The sequence below is a fragment of the Oncorhynchus kisutch genome, linkage group LG18, assembly GCF_002021735.2.
Source record: "Oncorhynchus kisutch isolate 150728-3 linkage group LG18, Okis_V2, whole genome shotgun sequence".
In the NCBI taxonomy this organism is placed as follows: Eukaryota; Metazoa; Chordata; class Actinopteri; order Salmoniformes; family Salmonidae; genus Oncorhynchus; species Oncorhynchus kisutch.
In genome coordinates this window covers 39,042,428-39,061,099 of record NC_034191.2, presented here as the reverse complement: position 1 = coordinate 39,061,099, position 18,672 = coordinate 39,042,428, and the positions used below count along the sequence as shown (strand labels likewise).

Below are 18,672 nucleotides of genomic sequence, written 5' to 3'. Positions count from 1 at the left end.
TTTTTTTTTTTATAGAGTAATGACATCGGAACTGCAAGAAACTGTTATTTTTGTTACTTACCGCAGGTGGTCTTAGTCTCTCCTCTTGTATGCACCATCCAGTAGGTCCCTGTCCCTCAATATAGAATGGCACCTTGCTACTGACTGCTGTTTGGGCCTGTCTGTTTGGGTTTCTCGATTTCAAGGATCTACACACACACACACACACACACACTGATAGAGAAACCGGTCTAGACATCCTCACTTTGAACATCACTCTACTTGTCGTTTACATGAATGTATTTAGCGAAAAGAGAAAAAGCATGTATAGCCCTATAGACTGGTTCTCGTGGCTTGAACATGTGACCAGAGATTGCAGGTGGATTCTGATAATGATGCTATACTGTACTCCAGCACAGTGAACGTGGGGTTGGGATGATCTGCATTCCCTCAGTATGGGAGAATCAGCACTATTTACACTGCCATACCTTAAAACTGTCATTCTACTCAAAATGCCATCACCGTAGTTATTTTCTAGATGTGACATACTTTTACTACTATGCCCTTCCCTGGGATATAAAGTGTGATTGATTGACTGGCTATTCTCTGATGATGAAAAACAAGCAGTGTTTTTTTTTGTTGGATAGAGTGTTTTAATGGTTTGTGTGTCACTTTTAGACATTGAGCGGAAGCTTCAGCTGAAACACCAATGCTTTTCTCTGACTTGTACCTTGGTTTTTTTTCTCAAATGTTAATTTTGTTGTTTTACATTCTCTTTTTTGGTGTTTGTTTCAATATTTCATGTCTATATACTGTATATTGGATCTCAGTTTTTGTTTTATATCACATTATAGCCATTGTTATTGACATTTTGAGTCATTTTCTAAATGAGAAGGAAAAACAATCTATATATGAAAAACATAAACAATTTAATTTGTAAAATATAGTGTCCGTTTGTAATTATTTGACCTTGTTTGACGTTTTTTGCACGTTTCCTAAAAGTGTGGTGGATTTTCAATCACTCTTAATGCAGATGTGTTAAACAACATGACATATCCCATGTTACAGCTGTATGCAATACAGAAGAAAGCAGAAGAAAGCATGGATGGTCTGCTTTAAGTGGAGGAAGCCTGCCAATGCCACCTCGCAACTGCAGTCGTTCCTAAATCCAACCACCCTAGGGGGAAATTCCATTTCTCAGGGTTAGGCTATTGTAGGTTTCATATTAGCCACATTTTTGCAGTCAGGAGAAGTGACATTAATCATGCCTGTAATGGCTGGCAACTTTCCAAAAAGAAAAAGGGCCCTTACTGTGTTTCATTATAAAGTCATGTTGTTTTAAGAGTCTCGAGTCTCCACCAGAGGACAGGCTATTACAGTTCACTACTACACCACAACTCAGCTGCCCAATTCACTACTATTTTTCTTGGGTGTTGTTATTAACACACCAATTAAGAGCGTTGGAGTGAAGTGATACTTGAAGAACAACAGGATGCCAAAAAACATGTAGGTATATTAGATGATTTGCTTGATCACTGGGGATTCATTGCTGATGGGTAATTAAAGTAAACATTAACGTTCAAGTGAAAAGATCAATACAGAAACAATGCATGTTTTCAACTCTCACCTAAAATCATAGTGGTAATAGGAGTGTTTCACATGTACAGCAGTGGAGGCTGGTGGGAGGACCTATAGGAGGACAGGCTCATTGTAATGGCTGTAATGGAAGACATGGAATGGATTCAAACATGGTTTCCATATGTTTGATACCATTCCATTCCAGTCTTTACAATTATAATTTGTGTTGCTCTAGTCTTGCTCAAGCTTATTGAAGGCTAAACCACTGGTTTGACTTGCTGAGGTTGCTACTAACCTGTTCCAAAGACCGACACAAGAAAACACCGGGGGGGGGGGGGGGGGGGGGTTACTGAGTTCACCCTCCACCAACTGTCACAGCCAAGAAGCCTGAATGAGGAGTGAAACTGGGAGGACTGGAATAACATTTGGGCTCAGTGAAACTGAACCACTGTGTCTGGTGAAACAACTTACAAACCAATGCACTCCACTTAAAACCCCCACAACATTTGATCTAGGTAGACTTCAATGGAAGAGCTTACAGTTTTCCATAAGTAAACTATGTGCATAACAAAAAATAACCTCACCAGTAAAATAAGAATTTGCATGTGGTTAAATAACATACTGGTTTTCATGTGTGATCAGCGCAAACCATGGTGTCGTGTGTTTGTTTCAGGTCTGTATGTTTTGCTTCGAATAAGGATGAGGTTACTGAATGGAGGTGACTGACTTGAGGTGACGCCGCGCCCCTTTCGGCATCTGTCAGGAAGTGAATTCAAGAAAAATAGGAGCGCAAAACCGCGGAGACCGTGGGTCGCAGACGGACAAACATACCTCCGCCGATTTTGAGTTTTAAACCAGTAAGCTAGACATCTGAATGCTGCATATACACGGACAACACTACCAAAATGCTCATTAAAGAATTGTAAGTAAAAATGTTTGGGAAAATATGGTGTTTAGTTAAAACGTGTCACGCAGGAGAACGATGTCATACACAGGCAAACCATTGGGAAAATGTATTGTGTGACAATTATCCTCTTCGTTTATAGTATTTTCTCTGTTAGTCTAGTATAGCCTACTTAACATTTGGGAATTCAAAAAAACACGTGCAAGTTGGTATTCGCTGTGTTTTATCTTTGCGTAAAATGACAAGTTTGTCAATGCTATTGACTGCTTGTTGCCTGTCTTCACTGTATGGACTGTATGGATAGACTCATTGAATTAATTAATTAAGTAAAAAATAATCATTAACACATTTGCCAAAATGGAAATGTATTGTCAGTTACCAAAATGTATCTTAACTGACAAAGTGCCACTAACTTTGTAACCATAACTTGAATTATAATCATCCCATGCATCGTCAGGCCTACTAAAAAAACATACAAGGGTGTGCCTTTTATCTCAAACTAATCCAAAGTATACACTTGCATGACATGTCATCAAACTCATTGGTTGCGAGAGTCAACAACTGCCATATCAACGTGTCATCCTGATGCCCCAAACCTGCCTGTATCAATACCGTAGAATTAGTATGGTGCCTATCTTGGCTCTCATTACGCCCAGATCTGTTTTATAATGAAATATTCAGTGCTGCTTAGACTAGGGACAGGTGGTGATTATTGCCTATTGTAGACTGGCAGAGGATGGGGCCAAAGCGAATTGTTTTCTGATAGTAGAAATCTACACCGGGCTTCAATTTCCTCTGACAATATTACAGCTAGAATCAGTAGCACGTTCAGGCTTGCAATGTTCATATTTGATAGGTAGAGCAGGACAGTATGGTCAATAATCCATAACGCGGTAAATTGCCCGACTTGACGGTAAATAGAATATTAATGTGCACCACTTTTTTTTTTATCCATGAAACTACTACTAGTTTGATGGTTGTCGCCATCAGTTGTCCCATTAACAATCCCTCTTATTAGCTAGCCTATTTTCTTTCAAACTTCACATTTCTCTAGTATAGGCTACTTATCGTCATGAACGATGTAAGCGAAATGCCTGCGTTAAGTGGTCGGTGTCGATTTATTTCAGATGTATCGTCCCGGGTCCATTAGGCTAAACGTGTTTTGATTAGCATACTCTTAGCAGTTGCTATCAGAGTATTGTCAGTCGGGAACTAATAAATCAAGTGATAAATTAGATGAGCAATAACATTTAGTCATGAGCTGCAGGTGTTGTAATGTGATGTTGCGCTCTCTCTCTCTCTTCTAGTCGAGTCATCCTCCCCATATCTGTGGAAGAGGTAAGTAGCGACCGAGTGTCATTTATTTGTGTCTTGAACTTTCGCTTCATGTCACCTATCAAGCTGGTCACGCTACATTCTCGTTTTCTGACTCAACGGTCAAATTGAGGTCAACCATTACCTAGCCGTACGCAAAAGCGGAACGTTCACGGAGCCAACCCGTTACCTAACGTGCCTGTGCTCTTGAGGAATCAGGGCCGTCTGTATGTCAAGCAGTTGGTCTGCATTATGTTCCTCTAACCTTCAAGTTCCTGTTTGTACACAAAAGCGGAACGTTCACGGAGCCAACCCGTTACCTAACGTGCCTGTGCTCTTGAGGAATCAGGGCCGTCTGTATGTCAAGCAGTTGGTCTGCATTATGTTCCTCTAACCTTCAAGTTCCTGTTTGTACACACACCTTTTATGATGGTGTGTGTGCACAGGATGTTGGCATGGTTTCCATTATGTTCACGATTGCAGTGGTTAGCCGGCCACACACAGTCAGGTCGGACATTGGGCAGAAAATATTAGCCATATTAATTAAAACGGAGCACCGTATTCCTGACTGAAGCTTTGCAGTTGAAGTCAGTAGTTGTGGGTTGTTCCATGTCATTTCAGCAAGCCATGTCACCCACCATCTCAGATTGTTCTGAAATCATTTCTGTAATTAGAAACCAATAAGATTAGCCTTCCTGCAACATTATTTTGTTGAAATAAAATTTGATCTCTGAGAAATTAAGCTTATTGATTGCACCCAAATTGGCCAATTTAATTTATAGGATTCATATAATGTTTGATAAATATAGTACCTGACATCTGATTTCGACCCAACTTTTTTAGGTTTATGGCCCATCCTACATCCTTATATTACCAGGTTCTGACTACTAGATGCTGCTGTTCCTGTATTAGGTGAAAAAAGTTTGAAGAACTTAAAGGGATAGTTCACCCAAATGACAAAATGACATGGGTTTCCTTACCCTGTAACCATTTTATTGTCAAGGTATGACAGCAAGGAATGCTAATCTTTAGTGCCGAGCGATTAACTTGTTTATTTAGTTGGTTATTTTTTGCTTTTTAAACAACTAATTGATGTCAGTTCAATTATTTGAAATCCATTTCGTTCTGTTTTTTTTCTGTGAGCTCAATGCGCACATTTCGCGGCAGTTTCTCTAGAGATAAATCAGATCATGTCCAAACTGTGCGATGTAATAGGGAGTTGTAGTTTCCAAAAGGCCAATGTTATTCAGAAAATGTGATGATTAACTACAATCACCACAATCCATTGCGTGGCTCCTTGTCCAGTCTGGTTACTTTATGCCTGCTCCAGAAGAGACTGAAGAATGTGCAATCAAGAGGGGACACATAGAGAGCAGTTTCTTTGAGGTATCTCTACCTGAAAATACATGATCTAAGTGGTTGATATTTGTTATTCAGCAGTCATGAAAGTATGCCTTATTTACTTTGAAGAACTACTAAAATAGTGATTTTTGTCATATGAGTTGGAATGACAAAGTAATCAAATAAAACTAATGTAATATACACAATGAAATAATTTTATTAGTGTGAATAACTGATGATTAGTAAGTGATAAGCAGTAATGGGCAGTCACTACCATCATTGGTATTTCTGTGTTATTCTATGTTACAGCTTTCAACTCACATAATGCATAGTGCATTTAAAATATCAAAACCAAAATCTAAAATCATGATATTTTTTTTTAGAATCTAACCAAAACCAACCGACCTCAAAAATCACTAATCTCTCAGCACTACTAATCTTATCTGTTTCTAACAATACAAACGATTTCAGAACAATCTGAGACGGTGGGTGTCAATCCTATTTCTTGTGCTTTTTGAGGTGGAATGACCCTTGTATGTTCCGACCAGATTTATTTTCATCAGACATAATCTTGCATTCCATCTTGGCAACAACTTAATCAGCAACCGTGCTGATTCCACTGTTCTCTCTCCTTCCTTCTCAGTCTCCCTCTCTTTCTCCATTTGTTCCCAGAGTTTAAGTCACCAGCATCATTCCCCGCTCGTTCTTTAATTATTTATTTTTTTAACTCACTTAAATCTAAGTCTCAATCGTTTTCCCCAAAATAAGATTCCAGATCAAGGATCATAACCCTAAATTCCATTCATAGCCTTACATAAGGGTGATTCCTCATTGGAACAAAAACCTACCATAGAAAGGTACTTTTGGAGGACATTTTCTGTCTTTATATTGAAAAAAAATAAGCATAAACCATTTTAGATTTGGCAAATGTTTCAATATATTGTTGAACATAATATATTCTACATGCATATCGAAGTTCCAGAATGAGGTCTCTCTGCTACTTTGACTTACAGTATAAAACTGGATTCAAAATAGTTGCCTTCTTTTGGTGATTTGCAGGATGTGCAATGATACAAGTGAAAGGAGGGCTGTGATTGGTTAAATTGCCTGCTATGCCAATTTCTCTGTACAAAATGGGCCGTAACCTTAACTTCCACAGCCTGAGGAAGATGGACATATGAGTCACACGCACGCAGGGGAACAATAAGTGAAATGCTGGTTTTACACGTGTCGTCACATTCCTAACCACCTACTCGTGCATGAGATGGAACCACCAAAATAACACTGTTCGGTAGAGGATGTGATTGTACCCCATCTTCCTCCAAGTAGAGCTGTTTCACCTGTTAAAAGCATATCATTTTGGCATGACTTATCTAATCAGCCCGGTACGAACTATTCTGTGTTTTTAAATGTCAGTTGGCTGTTGGTTATTGAGTAGTGTCAATGTGCAGCAAGCGAGTCACAGGTTCCCTGTGGGTCACTAGCTCCCTGACGCACAGTGGCCGCGTTCCAGGACAACTTTATTGCAGTCACGCTGCACACAGCAACCTGTGGTTACGTGCCACGTCATCGACTGCTGCTGGGTGACTCAAGGCCTGTGGTGGTGGATGGATGGGGTGTGCTGCCTAGGCTGGTACAGCAGAGTTGGAGACAGTAATCCACCTGCCAAAGGTCTTTGACAGAGCTCTACATCCTGAAATCACTGGCGAGCATTTAACGAGGGAATTGTTGGCAGAGAGACTGTCATCAAAAAAAGAAAAACTGCCACAGATGGCTATTACAGTATTTTCCTTATGCTTTCTGACAATACTGTTATCCTGTTGAGCTGTTATGCTGAAGTCGGTGTCTATCTGGGCTAAATGCACAAGGAACTGCCAGTGGTGAATACGGAAAACTGTCCCTGTACAGGTGCTCTGAGGAGTGAATGGTTAGGGATGTGCCCACTGAAGTGGTTACAGCTGTCTGTTAATGCAACTTGTGAACAATGGGGATTATTTAGTCTGTGTGTAACTGTAGGTCACTCCTCTTTCTTCCTCTCCACAGTACCAAGTGGGGCAGCTGTACTCTGTGGCTGAGACCAGTAAGAATGAGACGGGTGGAGGAGAAGGGGTGGAGGTGCTGAAGAATGAACCCTATGAGAAGGACGGAGAGAAGGGCCAGTACACCCACAAGATATATCACCTGCACAGGTACGATTGGTCCATCCACCTATCCATCCATCTACCCAGTGACTCCCATCCATCCACCCACCCACAATCACCCAATGGTACAGTATATACCCATTGTTTCTTGAAGAATGTAACTCATAAATCCGTCATGAGCTCAGTTCAACTGAACCCAAAATATAATCTTGTTTTACTCCATTGTAAACAATATCATTTTAAACAAATACTGTATAGCCTCAAAACATGGTTAAAACTATAATGGTCAGTCCTTGCATCCATAGGTTATGTCTATCCCTCGGCTATTTCACGAGAAATTGGTGGGGTGTTCATGTTCTTATTATTTGAACTGCAGATTTCCACTTTTTATAAATAAAGATCTTTAAGAAATTATAAAATAGTTTGACAACCCTGTTTATATGCTTTCAAATTGTACTGAGAAAAAAAAATATATAAAATATATATATATAAAAAATATATATAATATAAAAAATATATATATAAATGCAACATGCAGCAATTTCAAAGATTTTACAGAGTTACAGTTCATATTAAGAAATCAGTCAATTTAAATAAATGAGGCCCTAATCTATGGATTTCACATGACTGGGCAGGGGTGCAGCCTTGGTGGGCCTGGGAGGGCATAGGGCCACCCACTTGGCAGCCCAGCCAATCAGAATGAGTTTTTCCCCGCAAAAGGCCTTTATTACAGACAGAAATACTGCTCAGCTCCCCTCACTACCCCACCCTCAGACGATCCCACAGGTGAAGAAGCCGGATGTGGAGGTCCTGGGCTGACGTGGTTACACGTGGTATGCGGTTGTGAGGCCGGTTGGACGTACTGCCAAATTCTCTAAAACGACGTTGGAGGCAGCTTATGGTAGAGAAATGAACATTCAATTAGCTGGCAACAGCTCTGGTTTACATTCCTGCAGTCAGCTTGCCAACGGCACGATCCCTCAAAACTTGAGACATCTGTGGCATTGTGTTGTGTGACAAAACTGCACATTTTAGTGTCATTTTATTTGCCCCAACACAAGGTGCACTTGTGTAATGATCATGCTGTTTAATCAGCGTCTTGATATGCCACACCTGTTAGGTGGCTGGATTGTCTTGGCAAAAAAGAAATGCTCACTGACAGGGATATTAACTAATTTGTGCACAAAATTTGAGCGATACAATTTTTAGCATGTGGAACGTTTATTTTTATTTTTTTTTGCTCATGAAACATGGGACCAACACTACATGTCCGTTTATATTTTTGTTCAGTGTATATCAAATTCAACCATTTGTCTTTTTCAGTGATGAAGATACGGATCTCTCATGGTAGGGTGGGCTATATTTAAATAGGGTGAACTTTGAGCACCTCCTATCTCCTGACTCTTTTTGGCATTTAGGGCCAAAAAGGCACTTTCTCACCACTTCTACCATTGGCAAACATGTGTGGGAAAGTTTTGTTCAATTGGGTGCGTTCAATTGGGTGCGGTGGTTGAGGTCAAAGGGATGTGGTCAAAAAGTGATTAAGTTAATATGGATTTGACCCTAAAATAATAATATCTTAATTTTTCTCTGCAGTAAAGTGCCAAACTATGTGCGCATTCTGGCACCATCAACTGCTCTTAACATCCACGAGAAGGCCTGGAATGCTTACCCCTACTGTCGGACTGGTAAGTCCCCTGCTCTTTGTTACCTAGCCCTTCTGTAGCGAGAGAATATGTTGAATAATTAATTTGGGTATACACGCTAGCAGCCAGCACTGTGAGGACATGCTATTGGAATCTATGTAATGTCTGGACCAATAGCCAGGCATTGGGTATTAATGGTGTATATAGACAACTTCTCAGTTTGATTGACAAGGAGTTAGCCAATTTCTAACATGTGCAACTATTGAGATATTATTTTGAACGTTTGTTCCCCTAAACATTGTTTACTCTCTTTGTCTCCTCATGTCCATCTCTTCCCCTGTTGCAGTTATTACAGTAAGTACTGTTTTCTTCTATACATTTACAGTATGTTACTGTTTACTTGCACACTATTCAGCTGTAAACATGGTGAAAGAGGAGCTGGTAACCTTGCCTGTCAAAAGGAAAGGAGAGAAGCGGATGGGGCTGACTTAACACAGAGAAAGACAGACACTTGTTTTGCCAGGGTGAACGTGTGTGTGTGCGCATGTGCATGTTTTTTTGTTGTGATATTGACTGTACAGTTGTTTATCCTATGTGTAACTGTTGTTTTTGTCTTACTGCTTTGCGTTTATCTTGGCCAGGTCACACTGGTATTTAACCAGGTAGGCCAGTTGAAAACCTGTTCTCAACTGGCCTACCTGGTTAAATAAAGGTGAAATATATATATTTTTTTTAAATGACCAGTACCACTGCTCATAGCTGATGTATGCCTCAAGATGTAATCACTTATAGTCCATATATAAAGGTTAAATGCATATATTACTTTCAGTTTCAGACCTGGGTTCAAATACTATTTGAAATCTTTTTGCTCTAGCCCAGGATGGGGTTTACTGGTTAAGGACTATTCTATGGATTGATTAAGCCAGCATGCTCAATCAAGCACACATAGGATTTGACATGATTTCAAATAGTCTTTGAACCCAGTATGTGTTGGACACTTGATTGATCTCGTTTATGTTATTACTTGCTCTTCCTTCCGCAGAATGAATACATGAAGGACAATTTTCTGATTAAAATTGAGACGTGGCACAAGCCCGACATGGGGGTTCAGGACAATGTGAGTGAGCAGCTAATGTAATGAGTCTGAATGTACACCATGTCAAGCATGGACCACCGGCACATTTAATTCAGTTGGCGGACGTCACTACTCCTTTAATTTAACGATTTCCCCTTTTTATTTTATCGATCAGACTCCAATCAGTTACTTCCATTGACGTCATTTCATTCCATGTCATTTCCGTGTCCATCCTCTGACTTGGTGAAAGGATACGGAAACCCTTCTCGTGTTTGCATTTTTAGTTCTCAGACCTGCTCTGTTGGTGATGACACTGAAACAACATTTAAACCCAATGTAAACACAAGTTTATATCCTGAATTGAGTGGATTGAAATGTAATTGGCCCCAAGGCCAACCCTGCATGTTATACCTAGTCTATGTAGTGACTACTAGTGAGGCATTCTTAGCTCTTGAAGTGGGTAACTTACTATAAATGATTCCCTGCATAGGTACACGGACTAGACCCAGATCAGTGGAAGAAGACTGAAGTAGTCTACATTGACATCGCTGACAAAAGCCAAGTGGATGTGAAGGTGATGGCAGCGATTGATCAGTGTGAATGTACTAACAATTTATTAGTAATAAGCATTCTTTGAAACTCTTACTGTTCTAAACCCAGACACATCAGGGTTGTATTCATAAGGCAGCAAATGGTAAAATATTGACTGAAACAGGGATGGATTGCCTGAACTTGTCCAATAGAAATTCCCTAACTGAGAAAGCAGGCTTCTGGCAAATAGTTGTGGCAAATCTAGTTTATAGTTGTGGCCAGCTCATATTTTAAAATGAAATTACTTTCGTGGCAAACTGTTGCCACAAATTTGCAGCGACTTGTGAAATTCTGGAAAACAATACTGGGAAACTTGTGGCGAACATTCTGTTTGCTGCAAATTTGCTTCAAACTGATTATGAAAATGCAAATTGAAACAGGTTTTTGATTTCTTTGTGTATTAACAACATTGAAATGTATATGCGATTTGGTTTGTGTCGATACATTTAAATGAACTTCCTTCTCACAGAGAACTAAACATACTAAACGTACTACAGGTCCTTCAGAAAGTATTCCCACCCCTTGACTTTTTACACATTTTGTTGTTACAAAGTGGGATTAAATTTGATTTAAATCTTTTTTTTATTTTTTTTATTTTTTTATTCTACACAAAATACTTTAATGTCGAAGTGGAAGAAAGTCACATTTAAACCCTAATACTGTTTATCTTGAATAGATAAGTATTCAACCCCCTGAGTCCATACATGCTAGAATTACCTTCAGCAGCGATTACAGCTGTGAGTCTTTCTGGGTAAACTAGCCAGTCAGTGGTGCTGACAGATTGAAACTGATCTAGCTAGCAACAAAATGTTTCACACTATCCCATAAAACATGACATGCTTACCAGCCATCAATTAGCTTACACAATTAGGAAGATTTAAGTTAAAACACTCACTTGACAACTTCGGTAGCTAGTTAGCATTTTCCACCCGGTTTGAGCTCAATGTGTTTACCAGTAGGGATGAAGCGGTTACCGGTTTCACGATAAACCACGGTAAAATTCGACGGTTAGTATTACCGTTTGAAATTTGAATTATCATTAAAACCGTGTTTGATTACCACGGTTCGAAAAACTCATGGTAAATATTGTCCAGCATCAACCAAAGTTAGCAACAGTCTGGCGCAGCATGCAGCGTGGGTTTTGTTTTGTGTGAAAACATGCCGGAAGGCAGTGACAGCGCTCGGGAGATTTTTCAGCCTTCTAAGAGGACCAAATCTGAAGTGTGGTTGTATTTTGGGTTTTACAAGAGTGCTGAGGGAAACCTAATCGAAGATGGTCACCCTGTCTGCAGAACATGCAGCAAAAAGAAGTAGCTGCGAAAGGGGGCAACACTTCAAATCTCTTGAGTCATCTTCGTGATCACCACCCGCTACTTTATAGCGAATGCAAGGTAAGTTAACTTTTAGCTCAATGCATGATGTGGGGGAAATGTCATGGTTTGTCTGTCAAACATGCTAATAGCTTGTCAATCATTTTAACGGAAGCGTTCAGTGTTACCTACTCTTGTAAAAACACTGCACATTGTCCAGCTGCTGTACCCGTCGTTTGTCTGCAGACTCTATTCACCCATTGCACACAATAACACCTCATGTAGTTTAGTCACCCAACCAACATATATTTTGTTCATTTAAAATCCGTCAGACGTCGATTTGGTTGTAAAAGTGTTTCAACGGGAGAAACACTAGACTCCTATACAAGACTCCTGTATTTATGTCAATTGCTGTGCTCATTGCAATTACTATCACTGTCTTAAGACTCGTTTGTATGTATGTAAATTGTGCATGGGCTCACTGCATATACTCAAATTCAACACAGAAGATTGTGTGAGTGAATAATAATTATAATGTAGTAATAAAAGTTATACATTTTCTTGTCCCTTGTTTACAGAGTGGACGTGCAGCAGGCAAACCCAGCGATACTACTGGTCCCTCGTATACAGTTGTGAACTTGTGACACAGACACCGAACAAGCGTTTAAAAGGCAGGCTGCTTATGCACCCACGTCAAAAAATGCTCAGGACCTCACAGGACCTCACTCAAAATTTTTCCAAGACTGAAATCCCAAACCTGTACAACCAGGTTAAAGCTGATGTTGGAAAAAGTTTGGCTCAAAGCACATGGTTTGCTGCAACTACTGACCTCTGGACCAACGAAAGCGGGGGGTGGTTTAACCCTACGTAAGCTTCACTATCCATTACCTCACCCCAGACTGGCAACTGGAATCAAACTGCCTGGAAACACAGTTCTTCCCAGAAGATCACTCGGCTCACAAAATCGTTTTTGAGAATATGCTGGGAGAGTGGGGGGGGGGGGTCAACAAGAAAGACCTGGTCTGCATAACCACAGACAACAGCCTTGGGTGCTTTGAACCTGGCCACCTCAAAGGCTCTGAAAATTCAGAGCGTTGACACAGCAGCCAAGGCCTGCCGTCATCTGGTCCAAGGCTTCTCACGGAGCTGGAAGAGAAGGAGAGAACTGAGAGAAAAGCAAGCTGCCCCAACATGCCACAGAAGGCTCTGATCCATGATGTGGTGACCCGATGGGGGATCTACACACAAGATGCGTGAGTGTTTCCTCAGCCAACAGCAGCCAGTCTGTGACACGGGCTAGAGAACGAGGAACATGGAATCTGATGCCCAAGGATGCCGACATAAGTGTCATGGACCATCTGTGCCAGCTGCTTAAACCTCTGAGAAAGTTTTTATAGATGCACTTGCCTCAGAGACACGAGTGACACTGTCAGCCATCAAACCTGTCCTGGACCACGTCACCTGTGATGTTCTGGTGGAAAAGGATACGGAGCCATCCCTGACCAATGGTAAATGAGAGAAGACCTTAACAACAGACACACAGAGAAGGCAAAGAGTCATGCACATGGCTTGTTTCATTGACCCCAACTTCAATAGGAGCTTTTTAGATAACCATAAGGCAGCAGAGTGGGGAAGAGGGTCAGATTCTGACCACCCCAGAAGACAGAGTGAAAGAATAGATCAAGGTCTACCTGTTTCTGCCACCCATTCCAGCAGAAGAGGATCCACTGGTGTGGTGGAGGGGCTATGCATCAGAGCTGCCTCACCTTGCCAGGGTTGCCAGGAAGCTTTTCTGCATCTCAGCAACCAGCGTGCCATCAGTGTTCAGTGCCAGCGGGCACATTGTCTCCCCTCGCAGATCACTACTTAAACCGGACCAAGTAAATATGCTGACATTTTTACATTTCAATCTCAAGTAAGCAAAGGATGTCCAGGATGTTAGGCCAGCAGCACCTTATTTTGTTATGAAGGAGAGAACGGACAATCAATCACTGCTGTTCATTTGATTTGTTTATATATTTTGTGTTATTTTAATGTCAACACATGCACATTAGATTTGTTTACATATGGTTGTATTGTTCTTACATGCACGTTGGATTTGTTTACATATGGTTGTATTGTTCTTAAATGCACATTGCTTTACTTGTGTTGCTTTTATATGCACATTTGATTTACTTAAGGTTGTGTTCATTTAAACCTGCTCTAGGGAAACTTGTACCTCATGGCCACATGGTGCCATATTTAATGCTAGTATTTTAATGTTTATGCACTCAAAGTGCATAGTTCTGCTAATTTTGTTTGTTAGTTTTCAATATAAAACTTGGTGAACTGATTTCAGTGTTTGTATCAGTACTTTTTGAAAAAATTCCAGCACATTTGAACAATACTGCGATAATACTGATAACCGTGATCATTTTGCTCACTATAATCGTGATATGAAATTTCCATACGGTTTCATCTCTATTTACCAGAAACAGCTTCTGTCTGGTAAACTGTTGCCACTAGTGGCAATAAATATTGTTGCCACAGGTTTTCCCTTAATGTCTATGGGTTTGCCACAGATTAAAATACTTCTTGTTTGCCAGAAAAAAAACTCCAGTGAACGATTTGCCACTATTTGCAATACATGTTTTTGCCAAAGGTTTCCCGCTGATTCAGCACTAGTGGCAAAACTTTGCCACAAAATGTTGCCAGAAGTTTACAAACTTGCCACAAATCTGCAGGAACTTTTCCAAAACCAATTATTTTTAAGGCATAACACTTCATTTTAACTTGATAAATGTTGTACTACATTTTGCTACGGTGTTCCCTAATGAGTACGACCCAGTTATCTGAATATAATTAAATAGAACACTGGTATCTTTGCATCCTACTCATCTGCTCACTCTGCTCCACACAGGACTATAAGCCAGAAGAAGATCCTGCCATATTCAAGTCAGAGAAGACAGGCAGGGGCCCCCTGGGGCCTAACTGGAAGGTACTACCCAAACCAATATTCCTCAATTTGTTATCATATTTTTCACATCAGCTAATTTCACACGTAGCTGTATCCAGAGTCCTACAGTATATTTAGACAGTTGGGCCTGTGTGGTTTCTGTCTGAACGTTCCGAGAGCGCCAATTTCACCTCCATAGTCGTTGCTAAGTGATGTTTCCGCATCGCGCTGTTTATTTCTGATTAGTTTTCTTCCAAACCTATGAAGATGTCGAGTGAAAGCAGATATGCAATTTGTTGACACCACCGCAACACCGTACCAACTTGGATACACATTATCCCGAATGCTAATAAGTAAAAACGTTTGTGAAATTCGCTGCGCTGTTTTGCTTGAGAATAAATGTTCCGACATGGCGTCCGTTCTAAAACCTGGCCGAAACTCTCTTGATATATGACTCTGGCTGTATCTATTCTGGTTCGGAAGCTCTTATGTGTTGTCAACTGTTCTGCCTCTGCTTGAGGGTGTAATAACTTGTCTTTACCTCTGCAGAAAGAGCTTCCCAGCAACACAAACTCTCCTCACATGTGTGCCTATAAGTTAGTCACAGTCAACTTCAAATGGTGGGGAGTCCAGAACAAAATTGAGAACTTCATTCAGAAGGTGCGGTAGGAGACTTGTCAATTATTCCAGTATTTGCATAATATTCCATTATGGTGCCTACATCTTTGAGTGCTCCAGTTCAAACCTAGTGCTAGTACAGAGTGCAAAGTCCGGTATTTTCATATTGCCCAATGTTCATGCAAAAAAAATGACTCCGCCCTGGAACCCTTGAAGAAGAAACTAGTAGACAGAGTTGTCTGAGAAATAAGATATCCAAAGCTGTGCAGTCTCTGGGTGTGACAAAAGACTAGTTTACAATAAAGACTAAAAAGTGTTTTCTGTCCTCTAGTGGACAGACTGATTTGCCAGAGACATGCTACTCCAAGTTGCACTTAATAAATGCTGATATGACAAATATTTTTTTGAAGTAATTGTTTTGTCTAATTTCTTTCCCTTTCTGATTTCCAGCAAGAGAAGCGATTGTTTACAAAGTTCCACAGACAGCTGTTCTGTTTGATTGACAAATGGATCGGACTGACAATGGAGGACATTCGCCGTATTGAAGAGGAGACCCAAAAAGAGCTGGATGAGGTCATTTCCTGTACATTTGTTTGGTCTTTGGCATCAATTAACTCCGAATGAGATGTGCAGTACTACTGTCTTATTGGTTTTATCATTAGGCAACGGAAATGTGTTGTCCTGGATATCCTACTTATTGAGTGTCTGTGTTTATCTGTGTGTTTGTGTGTGTCAGATGAGGGAGAAGGATCCAGTCAAAGGGAGTTCTGCTTCAGAGGACTGAGGCTGTGCAGCTGTGATTGTGAGTACCGCTCTGTCTGGTGGTCAGTGGGAATTGAGACTGAGTTCAGGGAGGTGTTCATTAGTGCGCGTAATGGAAAATGCTTTAAAGCAATTTGCAACAGAAAACAATGATGAGCGTTTCTTATAGGACAAGTCCAGGTATGTCATTCCCTGTATTTACAGTAAGTTCATTTTCTTCCGCTTGGTACCAAACGAACACGACACACATGAGGAGCTCAGGACGTGCACCTTACCCCATATGAATCAGCTACCGTGTTATCAGTGTCATAGTGTAATCGCTCTGATCTCATACTCTATCACGTTTCCCCAACTAGTGGCCCCCGGGCCAATTTTGTCCCACATTTTATTTGGCCCACAAGTTTTCTGAGCAAGGAAAACTTTCTCGCCAATAAGGGAAAAAAAGTTGGACATAAGACTGTAAAAAAACAGCAAATAATCTCCAAGTCATTTTAATTCCCATGCGTAATAGCAAGATGCACTGTATGTGATCTTATACAAATGTAAGCAAGGTTTGAAATGATTGTTTTAGTCAGTTATATTCTTTTTGGGCTTCTTGCGGTATATTTTTAGTCTACAAATGTATTTGTAATTATGTTTCGGCCCCCTGACAATCTGCTCAAGAAAATAATCAGCCCTTGACTGAATCTAGTTGATGGTCCCTGCTCTAAATCTTCAAGCAATAAGTCCTCTTATAATTGTGCACAAGGAAACAAGCCTTGTCTATCTTGCAGATTTGCATTTTATAGATTATAATCAAGTCGGTCACATCTTTCTCTCGTTCCACTTTTTCAGAACTGTTACTGAAACACCAGCATCTCTGCCCTGCCCTTGTACTTGGAAATGAAATGGCTGCATGCTGACCCCTATACTCTCCAGGCAAGCCATGGAGAGGTCCCAGCAGCCCAGAGGTCCACAGCAACCTTACCTCTGGTGGCCATCACATTCCTAACTAATTATGTCACTTGTCGAGTTTTTTTAAAATGGGATTTTTTGGGGGGAGTTGTAGTGATAGTATTGTCTTTAATTCCTCATGTGTTTTGTGGACAAACCTGAATTTGTGGGTCACTCCTGTTTATCAAAGTACTACGATGTCTCTGTATTTCCCTCTTGGTTACAGTGCATTGTTCTTGCCCGGGGACTATCTGCATCAGCAAGCCAACCTGAATCAGCTGGCTGAAAACCAGTTGTAGTGTTATGGCTTTGGGTGTACGTCTTTTTGGGGCAGGAAATATGGAACAATATACCTGGTCTCTGAGTAATAAATCATGTCCTGTACTGTATTTTTCTGTATTAATTCACAGGGTCATTTTCTCTGATTTAATTGGTTGAGCAACATTTATTGTTCTATACAACCTATGTTATTCAATATAAAAAATAGTATATTTATACTCTTTGCGTTCTGTGATTGCTTTCATTGGTGCAAGAGCTGTGTTCCCATTTTTCCTGACTTGCTTGATTTTCTTTACGTCCTTTTAAGTCAAAGAATTTCACAGAAATGGTTTAAAAGATCACGGTAAGTAAATCTCTTAACAACCTGTTGTTGAAATGGTTTTTCAAAATGGAACTCACGTCAGTGGGGTTTCCTAACCGTAACGCATTTTGATCCCACTTATTTCACCCTGTCACCCTTTCCACTTGCACAAATCCCACACCTTTTTCTGTAGATCTATAGACACCAATTTAGACTACAGTCAGACCGACTGAACAGAAGCAGGCTGCTTGATGAGAAGGCTCGATCCTGTCATCCTGTGTAAGTCAAGGACCGCCACAGAAGGTAAGTTGAAGGGGGAAAATATTGCTATGTTGATGATAAATGGAGAAAATATTGCTATGTTGATGATAAATGGGAGAGTGGAGTGATTCAACTTTTTAAAGTAGCTTGGGACAGAGAGGAATACATCTGATTTTGATGCATAGTTGCTGTCTTTATATGATGCCGCTTTTATGGAGCCAGCTAGCTGCCAAAAGGTTGAACGTACGTATCGTTAGGATCGTAAGAGAATCCATACATTAAATTGTTAGGGTCATAAGAAAAGCCATGCATTAAACGTGAAATGTAATCTGTGAACATACAAACACCGTGTTACGATTACGGACTATCATACCTTTTAGAGTTTTGGCAGTTATATCGCCAACAAAAAAACGTACACCAAACGCCCTTTGAGGAGTGCTATGTGAACCAGAAAAACACAGTATTTAAAATTAACTGTAGTCAGGGAAACCAGAAAGAGGAATCCTGCACGTTTTCAAGTAAAGTCTCTATTACTCAGCTGAGTTAACTTCACATTTATGGAGCTAATGTAATGGATTTGTTTGCCAGGGCAAGTCTAGATAGTGCTATCTGTATTATGCCTACAACAGTGACGTTTCAGTCCGCTAGGTGCATCTCCACAGCATGGGCATATCTCTGGGTGACGTGGACATCCCCATGCATGC

At 40.4% G+C, this 18,672-nt stretch overlaps 1 protein-coding gene across 2 annotated transcripts; it reads left to right on the top strand.

Annotated features, from left to right (window-relative positions):
• The first annotated feature begins 2,269 nt into the window (after positions 1-2,269).
• LOC109908954 (phosphatidylinositol transfer protein alpha isoform) lies at positions 2,270-17,624 on the top strand. 2 transcript variants are annotated; one of them, XM_020507773.2, is made up of 13 exons: positions 2,270-2,479; positions 3,769-3,799; positions 7,160-7,305; positions 8,581-8,604; positions 8,854-8,945; positions 9,250-9,257; positions 9,946-10,020; positions 10,469-10,552; positions 14,779-14,856; positions 15,364-15,474; positions 15,883-16,005; positions 16,169-16,234; positions 17,029-17,624. In XM_020507773.2, exons 1-12 carry the CDS (start codon positions 2,463-2,465, stop codon positions 16,214-16,216), a joined length of 837 nt encoding a protein of 278 aa, XP_020363362.1. In that variant the 5' UTR covers positions 2,270-2,462; the 3' UTR covers positions 16,217-16,234; positions 17,029-17,624. The 2 variants fall into 2 exon arrangements, with proteins under 2 accessions (XP_020363362.1, XP_020363363.1); XM_020507774.2 differs by lacking the exon at positions 8,581-8,604 and having other exon boundaries at positions 2,273-2,479; positions 17,029-17,622.
• Positions 17,625-18,672: the final 1,048 nt, after the last annotated feature.